Source organism: Podarcis bocagei (genome assembly GCF_964188305.1).
Source record: "Podarcis bocagei genome assembly, chromosome: 6".
Taxonomy (NCBI): domain Eukaryota; kingdom Metazoa; phylum Chordata; class Lepidosauria; order Squamata; family Lacertidae; genus Podarcis; species Podarcis bocagei.
In genome coordinates, this window is record NC_138130.1 from 81,271,133 (window position 1) to 81,297,876 (window position 26,744).

Genomic DNA, 26,744 nt, shown 5'->3' on the forward strand with positions numbered 1-26,744 from the left:
TTGGTTGCAGTTGGAGGGTGCCAGATTGCCGAAGGCTGTTCTGTAGCCCCTTGGATCGATTTGTAAAATGTGCCCTAATGTGAAGCTGCCCTTGAAGAAGGCTCTGAAACTGTTCTCAAGGCCCTGCCAGTTATCAGGCTAACAGTCTGACTTTGCTGGAAGTTAGGTTTCTAGTTCAAATCAAGGTTCTGGTCATCATCTCTAAAGACCTATGTGACAGGGACCCCAACTTAACCTTAGGAGGCGTCTTCTCCCTAACAAACTTCCCTTGCTGCATATTCCACATGAGTTGGATATGAAGTTAGTACCTGTGGCAGGTACTGGGTCCTTAATTCTGGGAGGTGGCTTCCTGTGTTCTGAGCGCCAAAGCCTAGACATTGATAACAGTTCTAATGCAGCAAGTTTTAAGCAGTAAACTTTTATGATCTAGTGTAGCTGTAGTTTTGTCATTCGGTAGCTTATTTTAGAACTGATTTTATGTATTTATTTCTCCGAACAGGAGGGAAAAACAGGGTAAACATCTCACAAAAGGAGCATTAAGTTTTGTACTGTATATCAGCAAATCGTGTGCGTGTCTAACATGGGATTCATTCAAATCCCCCACCCCAGGGAAATGATTAGAGGTCGGAATCCTGACCATGCTTAAAGGAGCGCTGAGTGTATGTGTGATGTCATATGCTACTTCCTTTAAAAGAATAAAATTCAATTTTCTAGGCTAGTGGCTCTCCTCCTCCTCTGCTTGCTTCAGTTCAGGTGGTGGGATGCTGTTGGACTCCAACTCCCATCAACCCCAGCCAATGGTTAGGGGTGATGGGAATTGTGTACCTCCAGGTGTTGCAGGACTACAGATCCCCCACCCTTGTTCTCAGTAGTGTTGAAACTGGAACCAGGTAGGCTGCACTTGCATAAATATTGGCACTAGGTGAGCTTATACTTGGTCCCTCTTCCTATGGTGTGTAACAGCTCAGAGAGGAGATGTAGTGCCTGGACAATTCCACCTATTCCTGTTGGACCATTTTGCTAGTACCAACAGGGGTCGCTAAATCTCTCTGCTGTGCTTACCCCTGTACTGTTGCCACTGCCAGGCCCTTGCATGGTTGAAGATGGGGGGTGCTCAGGACGTGGAATGTAAACTTCTGCTTATTGGTGTAGGATTTTGCCACTTGGTGTGGGGATGGAAGACTAGATAGGCTGTGTTGCCCTCACCCCTGAAGCCTAAATGTAAATACATGCAAAGCTTGAGTTTGGTGAAAACCTGATTGCTGCTGCTGCTGCTGTAGGCTTGCTATTGTAAAGAACAGGCCAGCATTTACTGGAGCTCGTCTTTGTAAATAAGTGGGAAACTTTTTATTTTTATTATGTTTAAATAAGAAGGTGGTTTTGTATAGCTGCTGGGACAATTTGTTGTATATAAAGCCGTATTCTGAAGCATTGCCTTCTGTGTTACGCTCAAAAGAAAAAGACCGAACAGGTATCTTACTTTGTATGAGGTCTTTCACTTCATTGCAGGAGGTTGGGCAAAATGGCCATCATGGTCCCTTCCAACTCTACAATTCTATATGGTTCTGTAACAGAGGAGCCTGTCCAAAGTAGCCTCTTGAATCAATGGAAGCCACCACCACTTCCTTCAGGAATTGTTTCCTTTTTCACTGTCTCCATTAGATTATTTTTCTCCCTGAAGGGCACAAGCCCAGTATGGAAGGGGCTGTGTGTGCAAACCCTTAAGTCAGCAAGGGTGAATATGCCTAATGTGTACCCTGACCTGATGCATGTTTCACTTGGAAGATGGTTTTAAGTGAGTTCAGCAGGACTTCCTTCTAGTTGGGTGTGTATAGAATTTGAAACCCTGGGCTAGGATCACACCCAACCCATGGCACAGGAACACAGCTGGGGATTTGGTTAAAACCACCCATATAGAAGGAACTTTGGAAGAGCATGGCACTACATTTAGACCTGTGGCTTCATTCCAGCTGTAAAAGTTCACATGGTGGATCATGGAGACCAAAGATCCAACAAAAGTAATGAAAGTTGGTTTTCCAGTTAATTGTTCAACTTTTGCCCACAAAGTTGCTCATTATTAGAGAGAGAAAATAACCAGTATTAGAAAAACATAGACACTGGGTAGATTCATGTTACAATGCTTTACATACAATCACTAATTACCCATTTTTCTGATCTTTTGCAGCTTCAATCATTTACGGAGTGGGCAATTTTTCCCCCCTCTCTCGCCCAACCATTATATACACTAGTGGCCAAAATTGTGGAAACCTTTAGGAAAAAGTGTATTTCTGAGGTTTGATGATGTGTAACACCACTTTATTTTGGATTAATACCATAAAATTATATATCAGTGGAAAGATAGTTTAATGAAGAATGTAATACAACAAGGTTTGTTCAATTATCTTTATTCTATCAAAAGTTATAGCCAAATAACCAGAAAAAGGAAGCACAACTTGCTTAGGTTGATATGCAGTCGCTTTCCTTCATTTGAATGTAGCCAGTGAGCTACCTTCCATACTGGGCTTGTGCCCTTCAGGGAGAAAAATAATCTAATGGAGACAGTGAAAAAGGAAACAATTCCTGAAGGAGTGTTTAGAGAGCCAATCAGGTGTTATGAGTCATCAAACCTCGGAAATACACTTTTCCCAAAAGGTTCCCACAATTTTGGCCACTAGTGTATATAATGGTTGGGGGAGAGAGAGAAATTGCCCCTTCCATAAATGATTGAAGCTGCAAAGGATCAGAAAAACGGGCAATTAATGATTGTATGTAAAGCATGGTAACATGAATCTACCCAATGTATATGTTTTTCTAATATTGCTCATTATTAGAGAGAGAAAATAACCAACTTTGTGGGCAAAAGATGAACAATTAACTGGAAAACCAACGTTCATTACTTTTGTTGGATCTTTGGTCTCCATGTTCCTCTCATTCACAGCTTGATGTTCCTTGGGCTACAGTTGACATTGTAGTCCTAGCACCTGTTCAGTGTTGATTTGCCCTGCAGTCTCGTATCATTTCAGTGTTACATTGAAATTAAGAGGTGGTGACCTATGGTGAAGTGTTCTCAAGTACTTCGGCTTATGGGCTATGAGATGTGATGTCCAATCAAACCTAACATTTGTATAGCAGAGGCTCACAGTTTATAGATCTGGAACATTAGGGGTTCATGTTACTAGATAAGTAAAATTGACACTGAGGAAGGGAGTTAAAAATTCTAGAAATTATTGCCGTTTGCAAGGTCTAATCCAGAGACTAGTGTGTATCATTGTGTTGTCTGCTGTTAGTAATATGTGGCAGTAACCCTTGCATAGTGGCCTTTTATAGCTGGGGTTGCACATTTCAATCTGTGCTGCAAGATGGAGGGAGGAAATGCATTCTTACCCAGATTATGCAATGCTCACCAAGATTGCATTGGCAATATCAGATGTGGGTGCGCACCCAAATTCTATTCCAATCCACATCTGTTGCATACTGAATTCCTAATACAGCACAGGGAACTGTGCATGCATTCCGCCAGGGTATCCATGCATATAACACCCCATTGCATTTGTATAGATTGCACAAGAGAGCATGAGAAGGCTGACAATTTCTGTTTGAACATTTTACAAATTAACCTTAGTGTAACCTTGACCAGGCTTCACAAGTTCTGGCGATAGCAAAGTGAATATTTTATGCTTTTTGAATGTAACCCAATTGCATGTTCATGAGTTTCCGTTGAAGCCAGTGGTGTTCATGTGCATATCATTTGTACACACTTGAAGTTGCTGCATTTTGAACTGTCCTGTAAAAGTATTACTATTCAATGCTACTTTGGAGTTCATTCTTAAAAGGTTACTTTTTTAAATTTGCAAATGTTGGGAAGAGTTACTTCTGTCTTTTAAGTGCAGAGGGTGCCGGAATACCCACAGGTTAGCGTTTATGTGCTGATGTATCAAGTGTGAGGACTGGGCTGTATGTGTTATAGGCACATACTGCCCCCCCCATGGGACTTCGGCATCATCATTTAGCTGTTTGTCCATATAACTTTGTTTTGACAACTTCATGAATCCATCTCAGAAGATACATCCATTGCAAAGGTTGTCTGGCATTTGTTACATGTGTACATCTTTAACAGGTGCTTTCATGTGCTAGTCCTTGGTATGTTGTACTTCCAAAGCAAAGGCCAAATGTTGCAGGAACAATGCCTGTTGGTAACAATCCATATATTTCCTCAGGGTTTATTTCCTCCTGCTCTTGGCACAAGTCCCAATAAAAAATGTTATGCTGAGATGATGAAACTCTTAGACAGTGGCCTGGTTTTCACATAGCGTTAAGCCATGGTTTGTTTAGTTTAACTATGGTTTGTTTTTTACATCCAAGCCCACCCCTGCCAACTAATTAAGGTTTGGGCTCAACAAATAAGACTATGAAACCATGGGTGGTATTCAACTAGGTTTTACTTAGAGTAGGTCTATGGAAATTAAAGTACCTAAGTAAGCCGTGTTCATTAATTTAAGTGGTTGTACTCCAAGTAAAATTAAGTTTACCACTATATGGTTTGAAGCTGGCTTATATTTCCCTTACATCTGAACCCAGAGTCCTTGCCTAATCCTTGCTTCTTTCCTATAGAAAGAGGTAAAAAGCAAGAACAGTTGAAAAACGCAAACTTGCATAAGGTGAAACAAGCCATGGTTACTACCTGCTGGTCTGTGAGACTGATACTGGTATCTTCAGCAAACCATGTTTAAAGCAAACCCTGAGTTACCATTATGAATGCAGCCACTGAGGAATCTTACACAAATTGCATGTGGTCATGTCTGTGTTTCCCAAATGATGGAAGGGTTGTAACGTGTGTGCCTGGTGACAAAGTGGAGGATTTCCTGTCTTTACGTTGTGCCTTTCAATGTACGTCTGGTCTCAGGAGCACAAAGAATGGGTGTGACACCATTTTCAATTGTACATTACAAATCTAATGGAACGTGGGGTTTCTTCAGGAATACATCTCTTAATAACCAAGAAGCCATGAAAGAATCTGTGCATATTTTTATTGAGTAATATATAAATATATACTTTTTGGTTGGCTGTTCTATTTTTCTAATGATTTCTTCAGAATTTCTTACTGTTGTGATACAATTATTCGTCCCCTGATGCTGACTGTAATCCCCGTTGGGTTTTTTTCTGCTCCTGTTTCAGTGGAGTTTCTGGTTCAGTTCTTGTTTAGATTTTGGCTCTGCTCTCTCCTCTCCTCCCCTCCCCTCCTAAATATAAAACTTTGTTTTTTAAATACGAAATGTTTATCTAGAGCACGACCTCTGCTTCCCAGAGACGTTTCTGCCAGGTGGCACTGTAAATAATGTCTCCCTCTTGATGTCGTTTTTGACTTTGGAGATCAGTTTGTTAATATGTGATACAGCATTAAACGTTTCCCAGAAATGCAAATAAATTATGTTAGTTTCACCCTTCCTCTTCCAATGTATTTCTGTTCATTCCAGCAGACCAGTTGCATGTAATTGCTCTTCGGTGGAAGAATCAAGCTTGTGGAAATGCACCTTTTGCTTTTCAGCATAGTGTTTCATGACAACATGAACAGCGCAACCTCATGCATAGTGGCCCAGCAATAATGCTGTGTGAGTTCAGCAGGACTTTGTAAGGCTGCAGTAAGTATTCTCTTTTAGCAGTCTGATCTAACCAGTGTTCTCGTTCTCTCTCACACACCCTACCTAACAGTATTCTCTTCCGCTTAATTGAAATGGATGCTTTTGAGCTCCCCATAGCCACTGTGAGAACAGGATTACGGATTAGATGGGCCAGTGGTCTCATCCAGCAGGCTTTTCTTATGATTCACTCATGAGCCCTCAGCATGGTACTAGATGTTACCATAATTGCGTCCAAAAAAGATAGCCCTGTGTCTTAATTTCTCAGTGCCTAGCAGCCTTCTCTACTGGGATGTTCCTCAGATATTTCCACCTCCCATGAGACTTAACTCTGCATGCCAGTGGCCAGAGGGGAGAAAAGGCTAGCCTACTGCAAATGGTCTCCTCTTCTGCTATCACTCTTGCCTTCAACGGCAGCAGGTCAACCATGATAGTAAGGGGGGCAGGAAAATGTGAAATGCAATAGTTTGCAGCACAGAAAAGTTGCACTAGACAGGGGAAAGGAAGGAAATTGACAAATGTTAGTATTGCTCCATTACTTGTTGTGCAGGCACATACAGGTTTGTAATAAAATGATCTGTTCATAGGGAGTTGGCACAATGACAGTTTATGGGACACGGTTTACATGCGCAGTTTGATCAAGGCCTTTAAATTTGATCAATTACCTTTAAATTTAAATAGCAAGTACTGAGCAAAATTTGTAAGGTTGAGAGAACAAAGATCCTGAGTGATTCCTTTATACACAAGTCTTCAGTTGTTTGCTTTACTTTTGTAAAACAACACCCATCTCTTGCTAAATCCTGTTACCTATAAACCCGTAAAGAAGCATCGTAGCACACCAAAGACTAAGGAGCATGTATTTATTATCATGAATATATTACATTCACCTGTACACTGTAACTCAAATAATACAAACTTTTTTTCCTGTAATTCAAATAGCCACGTAATTAATTCAGACCACAAACTCCTGCTGTGTTAGGGAGGGGATGGTCTTTTAACATCCACCATGTGTCCATGGGACACAAATGCAATCAGTACACAGACGTAAAATACCTGATTTTGGTTATTCATATTTATTCCAAAGAAGATCTTTACTGTTCATGTACCTGCTGATTTATTGGGGAGAAGAAATGTGATGTGTGCAAATGAGAGTTCTGAAAAATGTTTCAGAAGTCGCAAAAGGGGGGAGTCTTAATCAATCTCTTACTTCTCCTGTTGGCTTCTCTAGTGAGTGGTTTTGTTGGTCCTTTGAGATTCCTAAGGTAGCAGGGGCCTGTGAATGCATTTCCCAGGAAGACTTTGGAGCGCTTCTGGGAAAGACAAGTATTTGGACAGGGAGGCACAATTTACTCATTGTATCACACCTCTTCGGCATGTTGTCCAAAACCCAGAGTTGCATGGCATCCCCAAACACAACATGGGGGCTAGGAGGAGGCTGAGGAGGCGGATGCATCACTGGTCTTCGGACAAGACATGAAAGTGAAGTGAGAAGAAGTGTGAGAGCCTCATGTATCCACAACCAAAGCCCAAGGGATTCCTAGATGATCAACTCCTTTCAACGATACTACTTTGGTCAGTTTTTTCTTGACTGTCATATTCCTCTGATGCTTTAGAAAGCAAGGATCTTAAGTCATCTTGACTCTAATATTTATGCTTTAATTAGAACAGGTCTCCAAAGAAAAGTTTGAATGCACAGTCCTATTTGGGGCAGCAGGCAGTATTGTTACTATTCATTTGCTTAGCTCAGGCATAGCCCCATGGTGCCCCTCACATGGTGGCCTACAACCTTCATAAGCCACAGCTAGCATAGTCAATGGTGTCCGGGATGATGGGAACTGTAGTTCAAAACATCTGGAGGGCATCACGCTGCTGTCTCTAACAAAATACAGGGCGGCTTTGGGTATGCCACAGAGGAGAAGTCACACATCTGCCCTGTTCTGGTAAGAGCCAATTGTGGGCTGCATCCATAGCTGGGCATGCAATCTCACTATAAAGTAGGAAAGATGCTAATTTTCTCACTCTGCACAGTCAGTGGGAAGCACAAACAGAAGCAGTGCAAGCTGCTCTTGATTCCTCTCCTGCTTTATGTGTACAGTCCAAAGCTGCTCTGTTGGATGCATGCGTGCCCTGCGTGGAAAGGAATTGGTATTCTACAGAATGGTGCCATGTTATGATAGTAGTGTGGGCTGTGTTCCTGGACTTTCCCTAGGGCTGGCATCTCAGCAGCTGAATCCTCCTTGAATCTTCCTCTGAACCTGCATGGAATAATAGGCAGCAGCAGGACAGATTGAGATGGAATTTCCCATCTTTTCCATAAGGGAATTTTGGCACAAGTTGCCCAAACAATGTCTTGCCGTCACCACAGGTAGTCAAGTGGGTAGATGGGAGGAAAGGACAATTTCCCTGAGTGAGCTGACCTAATTTTTTTGGCCTTGACTGCAAGTAAATAGGTAAAACAGGAGTCACACCTGAAATTCGGACAATTAGAAAAATGCCGTCCACATTTTTCTTGTTTCCCTAGAATGCAAGTTGCACTTGGTAGCCACAGTTTGCTTGTCTGCTGCTACTAAGGCAGGGTGTTAAAACATTATTGAAGACCCATGTTGTTATTCCTTGCCAGGCCATCAGTTATAGCGCTGCTACAATCTCTAGTTGCTTTCTTCGTGATACTTAGCCAGCTTTGCCCCATCACCTGAGTGCTTTGTGTAATTGTCTAGTACGTAAGTGTGAACGTGGTTATCCACAATTAGATTCGCAGTCATTAAGTTCTGCTTTTGGGGGAATGAATTTTATGGCTTCACATGCAAAAAGCAGCTGGCCTTCAAGGAGAGAAGCCCAAGGGATGCAGTGGTTGTAATGAAGCCTAGGCATGTTATGCACCTTCCCCGCCACTGCCCCAGTCCATTCTGCTCCTACTTGGGATCGTTTGTATACAGCAGGGCAGCCCAACTTTTCATACCAAGCGGGCCACAAGAGACTTTGACATGGAACCTGTGGGCTGCGTACTGCCTTGTTTCATGGGCTGCCCCCAGCCCTTGCGCTGCCTTCCCAAAGCTGGCAAAGTGAGGGACTGGGCTTTGGGAAAGAGGTGCAAGGCTCTGGCAGGGTCCTAGCTCAGGCAGGGTCCTAGCTCAGTGGCTCACGTATCTGGCTTTGGGAAGGCAGCGTAAGGGCTCAGTGTGTGTGTGTCAAATGTGGCTGAGGGCTGTAAAAAAAAAGGTATACAGGAAACTGAACTGGGAGCGTTGCACAACTCCCAGATCTGCACACGCTTGCCTGCAGCACTAGAATAGAGCGTGTTGCACTCTTTCCCCATATCTCATGTCTATCATCATAATTTTTGGAGTGATGGGGGAGCTGATGGCAGAGGCAGGGATGCAACTTTAGGAAAGTCAAAAGGTTTCGGGTGACCCAGTGAGATAGTTCCCTCCACCTTGTAGTAGTAGCCCTGTATATGACATCAGAAACTGCTTTTAAAGGATGCCTTGGTTTCAGAACTGGCTTGCCAGATAGCGTGCTTAAGAAACCAAGTTACTTTTCAGATGCCAGCCATAGTTGGTTACCTTTAAGTTTGCATAATGCAAAGTCATGAAAAGGCTCTTTTCCCTCTGTGGACGGCCTCTGGTTTTGAAGGGCTGAATAAGTGAAATGCTTCCAAGCAACTGAATGTTAGGTTAAAGTAGAGTAGCCCTAGGCTGCCATTTTTGAAGAAGGAGGAGGATAGAATCCTACACCTTTCCCATCTGGATGCAGGGACGACTGATCTGTACAAAGTTAATGGAGGAGAGAGAACTGTAGTCTGATATTAGCATTGACTTGCTATCTTGTGTAAGCGAGCAGAAGCCAAAATCTCAAATCGTATTTGGAAGCATTCATTGAAAATGGAGGTGGCAGATGAACAGAGGAAGGAAGAAGCATAAACAGAGGAACTGACGGACAACCCAGACCCACCCACCCACCCATAGTGTGGCTTCGCTAGCTTATAAGTGGAGAGTAATACATAACTTACAGAGCAATGCAAGGTAAATGCAAATTTATCAACGCTGTGGTATAACATTGCTCACATGAGCTTGACAGTACAAGGTTCGCGACATAGCAAGGAAACAGGTGCTGTCTGTGTCTCAAGCGAGTGTGGTAAGTAAACCGGCTAAAATTATATCAGTGGGTCATTGTTGCAACTATCCTACTCTTGAGTTTGCAAGTTGCCCATTATGCGAAATCTAGTCCTGTCGTTTGTGATAAGTTAACGAACGTGGCATGAGCTAATCTAAGAAGATGTACTTGGTATCACAGTATCATGCAAGGTAGCTACAAAAATAAATTTCTCTAAAAAAGAAAGAAAGAAATCAACCTTGTTACTCTGTACATCATGGAATTGGGCCACAGATCTGTGGCTATTGGAAGGTGCTGGCTCTCTCGGCAAGCACAGCTGATGCCTAAGGCCTGCATCACAGGCAAGTCATCGACACAAGCACCAAGCAGACTCGCTGAACGAAGCACTTGTGTGGACATCAGGCAGACAGGCATTTGCCAGTCAGGGAGGTCCTCTGTGAGCTTTGTACACTAACTCCCTCCCTCTCTTCTCCTCGGTATCCTTTTGGCACTCTGAGCTGCCCTGTATTTAAACGCTGCAGAGGGACTTTGCAAATGAGTTGAGCCCTGGGCCTCCACTTGAGAACCAAAGTATCACATGGCTATCTAAAAACATTTCTTTGCTTAGATGATTCATGCTCCACATCTGTCCAACGCTACGTTCAACGCTTTCACAGTCTAAGTCTATAACAACTCTTTGACACACACGCTGGAACCCAACTCCTATCACACCAAAGACAAGAAGGGACTCTTAGTCTGTCTAGCTCATGTTTAGAAACCGTTTCAAGGTCTAATGCTATTGTGACTGCTATGCTACTCTCTAGGGAACCAGCCTACGTTCTAGCAGGCCTGACATCCAATATCGTGCTGCTACTAAATACACACCGGGTAGCAGGGTCGAGATGGCTGGAAAGAAGGCAGAGAGATATAACAATCCAGCAGTTTGGCCAGTACCAAAACACATAAACATGCCATTGAGTGCTGATAAAATGCCAAGTGTGCAGTGTTGATTGCTATTCTATGAACATGACGAGCCTGAGATGATGTGAGTTCTGGATCTGAGAGATGCGCTCCTTGGATCCTAGGCAACGTGGCAGAGGAGAGTGATAGCACGCTCTTGGCCACATTGCTTAGTAGGGGGGTAGGAGCAGCTCTCAGATTGCACACTCACTTAAAAATATTGCTGCCTCAAGCTGCTACTTGGGTCCACTGCACAGGTGAGTCGCCCCTGTGTAGAAGAAAGAGCCCAATTCCGTCATCAACAGAAGAGGGCAAACTGTGGGTGAAGACCAACAGAGACCACCTGCCTGCTGCGAATTGTGGGTTGGGAGGGCATTGTGGCACCCAGGTCCTTCCTACAGGCAACTGGTGCATCACTGTGATAACAGGATACTGGACTAGATGGGCCTAATCCCACAGGGCTCTATTTTGTTACTTAGCACCCACATTTGCCTCTCTACTGAAGTACGCTAACTGAATTCACACATTCACTCTATGCTTCTGTGGTCACTCCCCCACCCCTTCTTAAAAAGGAGTTGGGAGGCACAGGGTCTTGTACATTTAGCCTTGCTATTAATTCAGACTTTGAAAACATCATGGAAAAGCACTTACTGCTGGGGTAAAATGGAGTCATCTTTATAAATAAACATAGGACTGCAACAATGGAGGCCTGCTTGCCTCTTCCGTATTTACAGCAGTGGTGAGTGTTCTGATTGTTACCTGGGAAGCGAGTGCTGTGTCTGGCACTGATTAGAAAAGCAATTATTTTCGAAGGCAGTTAACTAGTTAAGAAATCAAGTCGCTGGTGTTTTGCTTTAGAAAACGTACCACTCAGTGGTCACTCGGAAGGTGCTTCTGTGTTTTTGTAACTTTCTTCTTGTTTGGGTAGAAATATTCCTGGGAAGCTTTGACCAAAAAAAGGAAAAAAGAAGCATTTAATTTCAGTATAACTCTTAGGCACAAGTTAGAAAACTGCTGACTCATGAAAATATATCAGCACTTTTTGTAGAATCCATTAATATAAAAAAATGCATTTCGGAACAGCTTCAGCTACATATGCAGAAGGTGTGCATGTGTGCCTGACATGTGCCTCACATTATGGGCATGGATGCCTGAGGGCATCCACACGTATCAGCAGCCACTCAACGCACAGAGCTATTCAAAACCCGAACTGGCAACTAACCTGAAATACTGCAGCGAAAAGTTCACTCGGGAGTGAACAATAAGAAGAGTTTTCCCTTGCTTTTGCTTCTAACCCTGGGAGATGTCCCCATGCGTCAGCTGGGATCCTGCTATTCTATGGCATCAGTGTAGCAAGTCCTAGGGACTCCCGACGCAGGATCCCACCAGAGGGCACTGCCTAGTCAAATACAGCTATGCATCTAGAGAGCATGTTGGTAGAGTCACGGATCCCAGGGATCTACTTCTACTGTGGTTAATACTTTCTTAGACGAGAACATTCAGTAGGCTGGGACATTGTCAGGGACAAGTCATCTGATACAGCTGCACGGGGCTGTCATCTTGGCACAGTGCTGACTTTAGCTGGGGTGGGAGGTCCTGACGAAGACCGATAAATATGGGTGGGTGATGTTGGCGACAGCTTAACTGGGCTCATGGGGTCCGACGTCTGAAGCTTCCACAGCAGCTCTTCATTAGTCCTACTTAGCCTCTTCTTTTCCTTGGATTCTTTTTCAACGTATTCCTGGAGATTAGCATTTTCTTCAGATAACTGCCTGGAGAGGGAAACAAGGCACTGTCAAGTCAAAATCAAAATTTCAGAATTGCGGCAAGTCCTCGTTGGATCCATTTTGTAAACTAAGGATTGGGAACCTGGTGCTCTCCAGGTGTCACTGGGCTCCCATCAGCTCCAACCAACGTGGCCGTTGGACAAAAGGGCAATGGGAGGTCAGCAGTGGCTGGAGGTCCACCAGTTTTCATCTATTTTGTAAACAGTTCTCACGTCTTGTTGAAAACTCTTTGCCTACATGATTTGGATACTTACCACCCCACTCCTTGGAAAGTGCAAAGAAAATAAAGTCTGCTGTTGCATGGCCTAATAAATTGGACCTTTAGTGAATGGGAAAGAACCCCACCACCCAGGAATCAAAGATTTTCCTCAATCTGTGTCGCTTGTCTTTAGACTGGTTCATTCACACATCCCTGCCCCTTGAACGTTTCACCATCAAGTGAATGAGGGATGAATGGGCCATCATGAATGGACCACATTCAGACAAAATTTTCATCACTTAGTATTTCCTCAAGCACAATGGGTTGTATTCAGTTGCATCCTTCCATTCATGGAGGGTTCCAGCAACGTCCTCCATGGATGGAAGGGGGAGGGAGCGGATTTTTGCAAATTCCCGTTTCCCTGCAGCCTGCTACACTACCTCCCATGCTGTTCTGAAGAGTTCCCCAACCATCTGGAGCAGATTTATTGGGTGGAAGAGGGGTATCAGGAAAAAATGCTGCTCCCTCTCCCTTCATGGATGCTTCCATGGTTCCAATAGTCTTCCAGGCCACAACTGGATGCAGTCCAGTATCCCCCCCCCAACAGAATTAGTTCACACATTCATCTGCCAATCAAGTGTGGAGAACTGGAGTCACAGCCATGCAGTTGTGAACTAGCCCCGAGCCATTCTAGAAGACAAGCAGAAATGGGTTCAGAAGCACAGGTGCAGGGCAAAACTGGGCATTTCTTAACAGAAGGGGACATAGTTCATTGGTAGAGAACATGCTTTGCGTGCAAAAGGCCCCCGGTGCAATCCCCTGCGCAGCCACTTAAAAGGCTCTCTGGAGGCAGGAATGGGAAACCCTCCGAGAGCCACTGCTAAACAGAGTAATGGACACGAGGATGAGGGATGCATTAATGGTGAAACACAGCGAAAGGCAACTTCCTGTGTTCACCTCTTAAAAGCCTGAAAAATCAATGCCACATGTAGGGACATCGAGACCCCAGAGCCTTTGCCTTCACTGAGATAGAAAAGAGTTGCAAGGTGATGCTCCGTGATACAAGAGCCTGTCAGACAGCATCCCTGCTCCTGAGACAGTAAGCAACTGATAGTTTGCTGGAGGAGGAGAACTGGGAGTTAACACAGCCAAGTGGCAGTCTCTTCCAAGAGCCTTTTGAACAGGGATGTGCCTTTGCTGACAAGCGTTTTTTACCCTTTCTCTTTTTTTCTTATAATACCGATACCAGCATGTGCCCAAGGACAATTTGCTTTGGCAAGCAGAAGCAAAAAATAAATAGCCCTCTGACTGTTACCCTGCCTCTCTCCCGCATACAGTGCTGGGATTGTCTTTTTGCTGCGTCATCCGAGGCTGACGCCAACAGAAGAAAGAAACGGTCAGGTTACAGCAGAGACGAGCTTTGAAACATGGGGAAGGATAAGGCATAGGCCTCCCCGTCCACATGGGGGGGGGGTGGAACCAGCAGGTGCTGTGTTTTACTGGCTCTCTGGGGACCAGTTCCTGCTGAGGCAGACGGGAAGCTGGACAAAGGCAGATCCTCAGGGATCCTCAGATATCACCGGGTTCAGCAACTGCAGTGGGGCTTCAGAAAACACAACAGCAAATATAATGCCACCCTGAAGCAATACTTCCTGTTTTTTTCTTGGGGGGGTTGCAGCTGCTGTCTCTATTTGGCAGCATAGATCCAGTGATTTCTGATACACGTGTTTGCACAGTTACTGGGCTATTCCTGAAGGGGGAGGTAGATGGGCAGGTCTCTTTCCTTTGTCTCTCCATCCCACATGATTACATTTTCTAACTGGAGCATCTAGCAAAGGGGCATTTTGCCTATTCAGGCTCATGCCCCAAGCTCCTTCAGGTACTGCAGGAATCTGTTGTATTTTTGCTATGAACGTGGTGCTCCTTCTGCATTTCTCATCAAGTTCTCTGAATTTATGAATTCTGTGCAATGTCACGTGCTCTACATGCACTACCTTAAAAACAAGAATTCTGTATCAACATGCTGCAGGTTTACACAAGAAACAGCCACAAAACGGACAAAAGCACCCATAAAATCAATGTGGTACGTGGTTGAAGACTGCATGATAAGCCAGGCTCAGCCCCACAAATTGACAGGCGCCCACAGTGCTCTTAAGCGTGGCGTTCTGTGTACAGTGCTAATGTTTTGCAGAGAAATCCATCCTGCAAAGTGCCATAACTTGGAAGTGTACAGCTACAGGTTTCAGTATAATGGCTACTCCGATACCCAGAGGTTTTCAGCGTAGATGTTGAAGATCAACTGCTTGCAAACTAAACCTCGAGTCAGCCCTGATCCGTGGTAAAGGGGGAGCGTTGCCAACTCCTAAGGAGGAAAGCTTAGTTTATGGAGGACTCTGTATGAGGCAGAGGGTTAATAACAACACACAATACTCTTCAGCACAATCCTAAGCACGCGTACTCAGAAGCAAGTCCCACTGTGTAAAGTGGGGCCCATCCCCCCAAAAGTGTACATAGAATTGCCTCCGTAGTGTGTAGGAATCATTCCATATGGATTTTCTCAGGAATCCTAGCAACCCTGTAAGGGAGACTGGTGCCAGTATCAACGAGAGCAGAGTCTGAGAAACAGTGGTTTCAGGAAGATCACTTAGGATGCAGCCCTCTGCCCATTTGCTTGGTAGTAAGCCTTGCTGAATTCAGTTGGCGTTGCTTTACATAAGACTGTACTCCTAGTGAGTCCAAGGCAGTCCTGATTTGAATCAGGCATTTCCTGGTTCACAGCCCAGTCTCCATCAATGCAATCCTGTGCATGTCTGTTTGGAAGTTAAGTTCCACTGAGTTTAATGAGCCTTATTCCCAAATAAGTGTGTGTAGCCTTCTGGTACTTCAGAAATAAGTAAGTTTAACAAGTTCCTTGCATTGCTATGATTCTACAAAGCAGCCTCCCCCCTCCTTTTTTTGGACTAGATTTCCCATCAGCCCCAGCTAGCATGGCTAATGGTCAAGACTGATGGGAACTGTAGCCCAGAACATCTGAATGGTACCAGGCTGCTGCAAATAGACACAGAGTGAGCACACACACATACACAAAGAGGTGAATTGAAAGCTGCTTGAAATGCCAAGCTCTGGAGCAAACGTCTAGACAGACCTTGTCACCACAGTGTTCTGATCAATCCTGACTCTGAGATCCTCATTTTGCTGCTGGAGCACCTGAATTTTTTCTTCTAATATTAAGTTCTTTTCAGCCTGCAATATAGGAGGGACAGCTTTAAATATATGTAGCAATTGCAGCAGTAAAATAAATAATAATAATAATAATGATGATGATGATGATGATGATGATGATGATGATGCAGTATTGTACCAATTCATTGCAGCAGAAGTGGCAGCACAGATTGGATGGTACTGATGGGTTGTAAACACACAGGAGCTCACCTGCGTGATAACCAGCCTGATCCCCGGGGGTGTTGCTGTGTTTCTCCACTTGGGAGAAACACACCTGGTTTTAATTAAGAGTGCCTAGCCGAGAAACAATCTATGCATGTATCTGCTTTAGCAAGGGTTTAACTGCTAGTCTTCCTTACCTACACTTTTGTCACCTCAGACCGTTTCTTCTTCTTGGTCAAAGGACTACATTCCCTCTTGGGAGATTTGTCAGGGGCCACATGCTGGCAGCGGGTCAGGATGGAACCAGTGGGGGTGGGGCCAAAGCCCTAATGAGCATGCTCAGCGGGCAATAAATGCTGAATGACTGGTTGGGAAAAAGAAATCTGGAATCACAGGTGGGTGGGATTGAATGGAATTTCCTGGGAGAGGTCATGGCTGGCTGGCTCCCGAACACAGCCATTCTACAGTGCAGTATTTTGTTGTGTGATTTGGAAATGGAAACTCTAGAATGCATGCAGGGATTAATTTTACCCCTGACTTGATGTTAACATACTGTAATATTTACTGTAGCTACTGTCTTGCACTGGGCTATCACATTATAAAATGGAGTTCCTGCCTCCCCAAATCCTACTGTCTCTTAGCCAAGAGTGGCTTTGAACAGAGGGAAAGGGTGAGAGGTGAAATGGAGATTTAAAAAGTAAGATTCCTTCCCATTTCAAATATACCATATAGGAACATCTTAATTTCTGCACTGCTTCTTAATTTTTATGGTGTGAACTGCCCTGAGATTATGGATGAAGGGTGGTATGCAAATTTTTAATAAATAATAATAATAATTCCTTTCCCCTCCCCAGTTTGCATCTCTAGAGCCACAGGTTCCCTTGTCCCTCCTCTAATGGATACACAAGCTTTTGTGCCTTTTCACTCCCTTGTGTATTGCTTTCTAAAGAGAGACAAAAACCAAGGGCTCACCAGCCTCTCTAGCTCTATGATCCTCTTCTCCTGTTGATGAATGAGTAGATTCTTCATTTCCAAGACCTGCTTCAGGCTACTCATGTCTTCCTCTAAATGCTGGTATGGAGCCATTGCAATCTGAGGCGAAGGAGAATTGACAGTAAAGAAAAAGAAGCAGAGGACTTACCCAGGAGAGATGGGAGACTCTCCTCATCCACTCTAGGAGGAAGGCTTTCTGGAGGCTTCCAGAACCTTCAGTATGAGGAGGAGCCCTCCCAATTTTGGAGACCCCAATAGCTGAAGAACAAACGCAATCCCTCTCCCTTAATTTCAAAATCTAACCAAAGCAGGTTAAACAGAAAAGGAAGGTAAAACGACTGGGCCTAAAGTCACCCCTAGGCCAGGTTATCCCAGCTGTGTGAAAACCTCAGCCTTCCCTCATGGGGCTGAGCGTGAGGCAGTCCATGATGGGCCAGGATCTGCAGAACACTTTCTGAAGACGTTTACTGGAAGTAAGAGTAGCGATGAAAGGGGAACTCTCTTGTTCTTATGAGTCACACTAAGTTCCATAAAAGCAAATCTCATGTTACCTCTAGTTGCTCTTCTGTGTTTTTCTTTAATGCCTCTTCAAATCGTTTTGCCTTGTCCTTCAGAGACTGGCTCTGAAAAGTGAGGGTGTCAACCTGGTCCTGTAATCAAGTGCAAACACAGTTGCCTGTGACGCTTTTACTCGATGTAAGACAAACCATTTAGGCGGTGGCCCTGATGCAGAGAAAGCCAGCCAGCCACAAGTCCTACTGAATTGGCGGGAATAAAATTAGTCATGACTAAGGTCACACCCACACTATACATGTAAAGCGCACTTACCACTTTAACAGTCAGGGCTTCCCCCAAAGAATCATGGGGGCTGTAGTTTGCTAAGCATGCTGAGAGTTGTTTGGAGACTCCTATCTCCCTCACAGAACTACAATTCTCAAAGAACCCTGGAAAGATGGATTGACTGTTAAACTGGGAACTGCAGCTCTGGAGGGGAACATGGGCCTCCGAACAACTCACAGCACCCTTAACAAACTACAGCTCCCAGGATTCTTTGGGGAAAGCCATGGCTGCTAGGGCAGTTCCACACCATACATTTACAGCACACCCCAATACACATTTGAAGCATGTGACTTCCCTCAAAGACTCCACAGAACTGTGGTTTGTTAAGGGTGCTGGGAATTGTAGCTCTGTAAGGAGGAAACTATACCTCCCAGGATTTGTTGAGGGGAAGTCACGTGTGTTGGATGTGCTTTAAGTAGATCCTTTTGACAAATGATAAGGTTTTGTATTTCGAAAGTGATACTAACCTGGAGTGACAGACGTAGCTTCTCAAAATTCTCTTCCAGTTCTCTTTTTTCCAGCTCATGTGCAGACTTTAGTTCTGGGAAGGAATTAAAAAATGCCACATTGAACCATTGTGACACATCCATTACTCACAATCCTTAGGCAGTAGTGGATGACATGGGTGGGGGCACTCCCGCTTATCTGACCGCCACCCAATCGTGACATGGATGCATATTGGAAGGTAGAGCGGGAGGGAAAAGGCAGCATTGAGAGCGGCATGGTGCAAACACAACGGCATAGCCAATCTTACGCTCCCACTGGTGGGTTTGTGCTGCACTGACCTCACTGCCACCTTGCTCCTCTACCTCCCAGTAAATAGTGGAAATCCGACCGACTGGAAATGAGGTCATTAGTGTTGCATCAACACACCCAATGTCAGCTACAGTCCTTCAGTCTCAGCTAGGCTCAGCTTTGCTGCAGTCCAACTGCCACATGCCTTGCTCAGCCCCGTACGATGTCCAGGCCAAGGGATGTCCAAACTTTTTTGGCGTTTAAATACGAGACTGTGTGCTGTTCTAGTCTGAACTACAATGTGCATATATGGTCTCTCTTACTCTGTGAGTTGATGTGGCTTTGCCTCCGGGCTACTGATTTATTGTTTAGGCCACAACACACCATACATTTAAAGGACTTTAAAGAGCCATGGCTCCCCCCCCCCCCGCATGGATTATTGGGAGATACAGTTTTTTAAGGGCACTGAGAGTTGTTAGGAGACCCTTATATTCCCATTAAAGGTAAAGGGACCCCTGACTATTAGGTCCAGTCGTGGCCAACTCTGGGGTTGCAGCGCTCATCTCGCTTTATTGGCCGAGGGAGCCGGCATCCAGCTTCCGGGTCATGTGGCCAGCATGACTAAGCAGCTTCTGGCGAACCAGAGCAGCGCACGGAAACGCCGTTTACCTTCCCACCGGAGCGGTACCTATTTATCTACTTGCACTTTGGCGTGCTTTCAAACTGCTAGGTTGGTAGGAGCAGGGACCGAGCAACGGGAGCTCACCCTGTTGTGGGGATTTGAACTGCTGACCTTCTGATCGGCAAGCCCTAGGCTCTGTGGTTTAACCCACAGCACCACCCGTGTCCCAATATATTCCCGTTACAGAGCTGCAATTCCCAGAGCTCCTTGTGAAGGGCGAGCAATTATCAAATCACTCTGAGAATGGTAGCTTTGTGAGGGAAATAAAACCCTCCTAACAACTCTCAGTACCCCTAACAAACTACGACTCCCAGAAATATTTGGGGAGAAGCTCTGAGTGTTTAAAGTGGTATCACAGCACTTGACATGTATGGTGTGGAAGATCCAGCAGAAAAGACTAGCAGGAGAATCAGGTACTGGCTCTAGCAACAGAGTGGCCAGATGTGGGGGGAAATACAGAAGACTATATATTTAAGATAGGGCTGGACAACCTCAGTCCCAGGGGGCCAGATGTGCCCTCCTGGCCTTGCTCTCCACCCTCCATGACTGCTTTTGCCTGACTGGAATTTGTCCTTGAATGAGAAAGACGCCTCTTGCCTGCTTGGATGTGGGATGACAAGATGTGGATCCCTACTTTTTAAATAAAGCTGTAGTAGTTACAGAAACAGCTCTTGTTTTGTACAGCTGCTCCCTGAACAACCCTCAATTCACACTAAATTTAGGAGAAGTCTCTGTTGTGTGCCCATTCCAAAGGCTGCATGGCAGGGACTATGGGAAACTCTTCTTCAACCTATTTTATTATGGATATGAAATTTTAGTTGGCCCTGTAGTAATCTATGGTTTAATAGCCCAAGGAACTGGTATGGAGAGCGTGTTAAAATTTAATAGCCCAACTAATTGCTCTGAAACAGCGACTCCATAAATAAAACCTATTCACCAATCAACTGTTTCAGTGACAATTTCATCCACGAGAGGGGGCCCTAGGCCTGCAAGGAACTCTCACATGGTCTGAAAGTAGCTTTTCAGGGGTTCCTTCACTGTAAAATATAACCCAAAACGTCTTAGACAAAGGGGCAGTGAGTGGGTGGGAATTGTTCATGAATATAGTGATAATCCAAATCCATGATAGATATCAACTGTAAAATGCCTGCAACATGCATACATGCAGAATTTTATTTGTTTGCCACCTTTCCACAGTTCAAACCATGTTCAAGGCGGCTTACAACATGAAAAATGTGCATAGCTGTAACGTAACAAAAGTTGTGATAAACAATAAACAAATCATTTAAAAATGCACGACCAAACTAAACAATTTCTACATAAATCACAAGATTTAAATAAAGATACAGGGGGGGGAAAGCCAACAGCAACCACTCCCTGCCAACAAAACTCCCTAAACAACCCCTAGCCCTAGTGGATTACCACTTGTAAAATGTTAATATAAACCGTGGCTATGCTGCCTGAATAATGAGAAGTTTAGCAGATACTTAATCAGCAGGATTACATTTTCTCAAATAGATATGCACGTTACTCATGAATGCCAACTTCTGACTTTAAACCCTGCCTTTAAAACTCCTGCTCTGGAACTTCCTCTGCACCAGTTGTGATAGACTGAAGTTCCCTCCTCAGTTCCTTTCATGGGGCGTCTTCCCTGCCTTTAACTCTGCCCTGTCCACCTTAAGGAGATGGCAGGTCTACTAGGCAGGGAAGGAGGCTGTTGTCACAATAAACCAACAAAGGCGCCTTAGCAGCTTGGCATCTTCCTTAGTCAGTGATAGTAGGGGCCATAGCTCAGTGACAACACAGAAGCCTTGCATGCAGAAGGTCACAGGTTTCTGGCACCAGCAATTTAAAGGGATCTGGGGAGGGGTTGTTGGGAGCAACTGCTACACATTTGGGCTGGTGGGGAGTTGGGCAATGCAGAATCAGGAATAACAAACTGACCACAACGTAAGCAGCAAAAAATAAAATTAAACATTTAAACATCAGAGGGACTGCAATGTTCTGACTGATAGGTTAGTGCCCAAACCATTCAGAGTATGACTTCAAAGCAGGGGCAGGTTGGGAACAGAGCAAGTAATGAAGATAGTCCCACTGACTTCAATGGTGTTTACTCCAGGAAAGTGCATCTATAGAATCATAGCAAAACTTTAATTGGGGGTGGAGGGCAGGGATATGCAATGTACAGGGGAGGGGAGACGGATCAAAATGAAGCTTAATGTCCCTAGTTTACTGCCGTTAAGGCACTGAAGAGGAAGCGAACTTTCAATTTTGTATTCAAAACAGATCAGAACTTACATTATGTTTGAAAGCAAGCAACAAAAATATCTGAAAAGTTTGCAGCTGCTCATATGCTTGTATTCAGGAAAATATAGTGTCCTGCCCCAATACATGACTGCTCTGGCTGATAAGCAGCACTGACTCCGTCGTCAGGAGGGCGGCAGCAAAGCGAAGCCCCCCTCAATAGCATGCTCATTTATTTTATTTGTGCACTTTCTCTTATCAGATATGGCCCAAAGCAGCTTACAAATAAAACATAAAGGTATAAAGCTGAAGGAAAACAAAGGATAGAATAAAGAAAATCCCCATCCAATAGGAATTATGCAATCTTGATAGCATAACAATGAGTAGATGTCAGCCGAATCCAATCAAAACATAGCAGGATCAGATAAAGCCAAGTTATAACCTGACACTGGACAGTATATAGTGGGGGGGGGCTGGTTGACCCCCTCTGGAGAGGTCATTTCGTAGAGTCAGGGTGCTGCTACTGAGAAGGCCCTGCTCCTACTGGACACCTGGCAAACTCCATTCAGTGGTGGCGCCTGGAGCAAGGACTCAACTGTTGAAGGAATGCGTACAGTATCAACATGGTCCTTAAGAACATATGATTATCTGTATCCTGCTTTGCTAAGCAGACTTCTTCACAAGTTCATATCTCTAAGTCCGGGAGAACAGAGTATTACCTTGAACTTTGCGCTCATATTCATCCTGAAGCACTGCAATAGCAACTGCTTGACTGTTTTCCATCTCCATCACCGCTGCTTCCTGAGTTGTTGTAATGTCTTCCACCTGTTCAAAGAGCAAAGCAGTACAGATAAAGCTAGTGTAGATGGCTCCAAAAGGAGGTTAGACAAATTCATGGAGGGCAAGGCTAGCAAGGTCTATGAGCCATTATGTCTATATGCGATCTCTAGTTTCAGAGACAGTGTGACAGTGAATGAATACCAGGTGCTGGGGAGCAACACTGGGGGAGAGTTCCTGCTTCGCCCCAGTGTGGAAGCATCTCAGGGGCACCAGAGTTTAGTTCAGAGATGGGGAACCAAAGATGGGGAATATCTCCAGATGTTGTTGGACTACAACTTCCATCTTATCTGACCATTGGCCATACTCTCATCAGCCCCAGAACTACAACAACATCTGGAGGAGAACACATTCCCCATCCCTAGTTTAGTTTATATGCCACTTTCCCATGGTGGAACTTGCTCAAAACAGTTCTCAATAAATGTCAAAATTCAAATGCAGATTTCCCCAGTGCCATTCAGTGCCCCACCCACTTTTGCCTCTGGCCCCACCCACCACTGGAATGTGGCCCTCAGAAGTCTGCAGAGAAGGGAATTTGGCCCTCCAGCAGAAAAAGGTTCCCCACTCCTGGTGTATGTGATGGAGGGTGATGGCAGGAAGAAGGGAAGCTACTCTAAGGGAAACCAACAATCAAACCAGGGATGTGCATAGATTTGACTTTATCACATACCTGTAGTCACAGTCACTGCCAAGAGGACATACAACTCCCAGAGCGTGACTGACCTGCTCTTGGTGCTGGCTCTTGATCCTGATGAGCTGTTCCTTGTGATCCTCTTGCAATTGCTCTATTTCGGCACTGTACTGTAACTGCAGCCGCTCTTCGAGCGCACGGAGCTCCTCTTGCTGCTCCCAACCGAGCGTCTTCAACTTGCCCTCAAACTTCTTTTCCAGCTCCTCCTTCTCTTTTTGTAATTTCTCATATCTTGCTGCGTTGAGGGCTGCAGAGAGAAGAAGCATTCGTTGAGATGTGACAGAGAAGCTAGAGCGGATCCAACTTCCTGCATCTCCACTACAGAAATTCTGCTTGGCCTGAAGAATTTCAGACCCACAACACTGAACCCAGCCCATGGGCTACGTATGGTGGAGCATGAGGGTTAATAAATGCCCTGATTTTGCCAGCTGCCCTGGGATGGCAAGGAAGGGCCCACACTGAATTCCAGGACCCTCCTGGACGATAATCCTTGCTGAGAGATGGGATTTTGAGGAGAAAGGGAGCACTGCATGTTGGCCATGAAGCTCAATGGGTTGCCTTGAGCAACATTCAGGTTAGTACACAGGTATGTGGGGATAGCTAAATGTGGTAGGAATTATAAAGCACCTTTGTGCAGTGAAAAGTTTTAGTAAAACAGCTGTATAAGGAAAAAGAATCAACAGCTACATGCAAAAGCAAACAAAAGTTATTACATTTTGAAAAGATGCCCATACTTTCACTTAATGCAGCAAAAAGAGAAACTGAGGCAAATGCAAGTGGGGTGTGTGTGAAATATACTCGGAGTCGAGAGTGGATTTCATGCTCTTTATTCAGCTCATAGTGGTGAGGAGGAATGGAAGTTCCCCCAGAATGTCTGCTTTATATACATTATTTACACAATGGGCCCCACGTGATTGGCTAATTCTGGGATTCACCTGTAAGCCAGTCAGGTTGCGGATTCACTTCCACCTGGAGCTGGATTGGGTGGCTCCTGTGGACCGATCAGACTGCTGCATTCTGGACCCTATTGTTCTAGGACCAATGAGACTGCTGCATTCTGAATCCTATTGTTCTAGGACCAATCAGACTGCTGCCTTTTGGATCCTGTTCAACTCAGTACATAACACCGGGGGGGGGGGCAGTGAGCAGTGCAGGAAGCAAAGAGGTATGGGGGGGGGTTTAATACCCAATGAGTTTTGGATGTCTCGGGTCTTTCATCAGGGAGTTTCAAAGGCAGAAGTTCAATCTTTAGTTATATTTTGTTTTCTCTCCTCCCGCACATTCCCTCCAAATCTGCTCTGGGGTGGATTCTGAGGGTGCATGGAGGGCTGAAGGGGACAGGAGAGGAAGAGGAAGCTCTGTTGCATGCACAGAAGTCCATTGCACCAGCAAACCCCCATGCATTTTGTTGAATTAACTAGGTGTTTTGAACTGTAGGGTTACTACTACTGAGACATGCCACTTAGCTGGATGGAGCCTTAGATTCCTACCTTTAAAAAAAACAAAACAACCACCCTGATCTCTCAGGTTGAAACATCAACAGGAAATTTAAAGATGGGGAAAATATGAGGGAGAGGAAACAGCTGCGTTTCAATTGTATAGGAATGCTCCAGTCCCTCTTTATCTTGTAAAGGGAAGGAGAGGAGGAGGAGACTACAGCACAGCAGAACAATGGGGAATGCTGTCAGGAAGCATGTGAATCATTGCAGAAAGATCTCTCCTATCATCCAGGGATAGTAACTAGGGTGAAAACCTAAGAGAGTTGCACAGGTAGGGTTTAGCATGTTCTAAAAAAGTATAAATTTTTGTACAGTGCAGAATTCAGAATTCTGAGGATCTTTATCTATTGTTATGCATTTGTGTGTGTCTCGGTCCCCCTAAATTCCTGGGTCTAATGGGTGTCAGAGTTTAATCAATCCTTGGAGTATTAAGATGGGTTGCCAGAGGCTGGATTTAGCAAAGTGTCAAAATACAGGCCAAACCACTTTTTCTGTGCCTAAGAAATTGCCCGGGAGAAGAAGATTAGTAGGGGACAAAGACAGGGAGATGGGCTATTAGCAAATCAAAGACTCTGTGCCCGCCAGCAAATGGCGGAAGCCCATCCTTGAGCCCTGAGATATTGTACAAAAGGAGAGCAGTTGGTTTAGGATTTCAGTTTGCTGTGGTGTGATTGAAGGGAAAAGGTGTCAGTCTGTTAAACGCGACAAGCTGGAGAGGGGAAGTCAGAGGGCAATGTGGGCTGACAGTCTGAATCAGAGCCTGCAGCAATGGGAGAAACGGGACCCTCTGGGAGTGCAATGCTTTGAGCTCCTCAGTCGTAGGCTTGGGTTGTAAATATGTGTAAATAAAGCATATATCATAAAGACACCACAACCTCCACTGTGCTTCATTTCCAAAGGAAGCATAAACCCTGGGTAAGTGCCTGGGCCCTGGAATATCACACCGCTCATGGTTTGGGGTGGCATGTAACAACATATACACACACACACACACACACACACACACACATATATCACCAGGGCTTTTTTGGGCGCAGTATGGACTGCTGGCACTTCCTTTTTCTGCTGTCCACAGCAGCCATTTTGTGCTTGACGTGTGAGTGCTAACACCTCATTTTAAAAAAAAAGTCCAAAAAAGTATTTCATCTAACTGTTCACAGCCTAATGACCACTTTCCTTGGAATGGGGATATAAAGATTGGCTGCACTTGTTTGGCATCCTTTTTAATTTGGGTCTGTCATTCTCATGGCTACTGAATTGTGCTGTGATGTCAAGCGGGGAGACAGAGGTTCCCCTCTGCACCTTTTGAATTCTTTTGTAAAGCATCACTGCTCAGTGACTCTCCTGCTAAGTGCATTTGGTTCACTTGTGTTCCGTTTGCTCTCTCAAACTTTTTACAGGCTCAGTGTCAAGATGGTGCATCCTAGGAGGGCAACCACCTACATATTGCTCAAAAAGGGAAAATGCATCATCAAAAAAGGAGAGTTGCATCCAAATGACATATGCTAATTTATATGCAGAGACGCAAATTTAGAAGAAACTACAGTCGTACCTTGGAAGTCGAACGGAATCCGTTCTGGAAGTCCATCTGACTTCCAAAATGTTCAAAAACCAAAGTGCAGAAGCCCCATCAGACGTTCGGGTTCCAAAAATAGTTCGCAAACTGGAACACTCACTTCCAGGTTTGCGGCATTCAAGAGTCAAAACTTTCGACTCACAAGGCGTTCGAAAACCAAGGTACGACTGTACTGAAATTTAAACAGAATTCAATACCTCACCCCCTGGCAGGGTAAATGTTGACCAGCTAACCTATGGGCCTGCTCAATCTGTGACCTGCTCAGACATAGCTGCTGGGCCCAGCGAGGCTCACCTCTGATGCCTGGACCCTTGTTTTAAACAGTTACTACTTCTGGGAGCTGCCACTGAAATTTCCCACAATGCCCCTGACATAATGTCACTCTGGGGCATTGTGGGAAATTAAAATAGTGACTCCTGGAATTGCTGCTGCTGAACCTAGAAGCAACCCACCACGACAGCAATTTCGAACTGTGCTGTCATTGGCCAGGTCTAAGCGAACAGAATGAATGTTGCTATCATGTCATCTGGTCTAGCACTGTCTTGCTAGGCATAGCTGTCAACTTTCCCCTTTTCTTGCGAGGAATCCT

The 26,744-nt window shown here is 44.8% G+C and overlaps 1 protein-coding gene across 5 annotated transcripts in view; it reads right to left on the reverse strand.

The window, feature by feature from the left end:
- Positions 1-9,593: 9,593 nt before the first annotated feature.
- Positions 9,594-26,744, reverse strand: part of MTUS2 (microtubule associated scaffold protein 2) — a 321,603-nt gene continuing 304,452 nt past the window's right edge. For all 5 annotated transcript variants that reach the window (XM_081197860.1, XM_081197861.1, XM_081197859.1 and 2 more), the window contains 7 exons: positions 23,113-23,327; positions 22,272-22,377; positions 18,359-18,432; positions 17,603-17,701; positions 17,031-17,150; positions 15,820-15,917; positions 9,594-12,460 (listed from right to left, as the gene is read on the reverse strand). In XM_081197860.1, the coding sequence (XP_081053986.1) occupies positions 12,244-12,460; positions 15,820-15,917; positions 17,031-17,150; positions 17,603-17,701; positions 18,359-18,432; positions 22,272-22,377; positions 23,113-23,327 (929 nt within the window). In that variant the 3' untranslated portion in view covers positions 9,594-12,243. The remainder of the gene's footprint in view (positions 12,461-15,819; positions 15,918-17,030; positions 17,151-17,602; positions 17,702-18,358; positions 18,433-22,271; positions 22,378-23,112; positions 23,328-26,744) is intronic.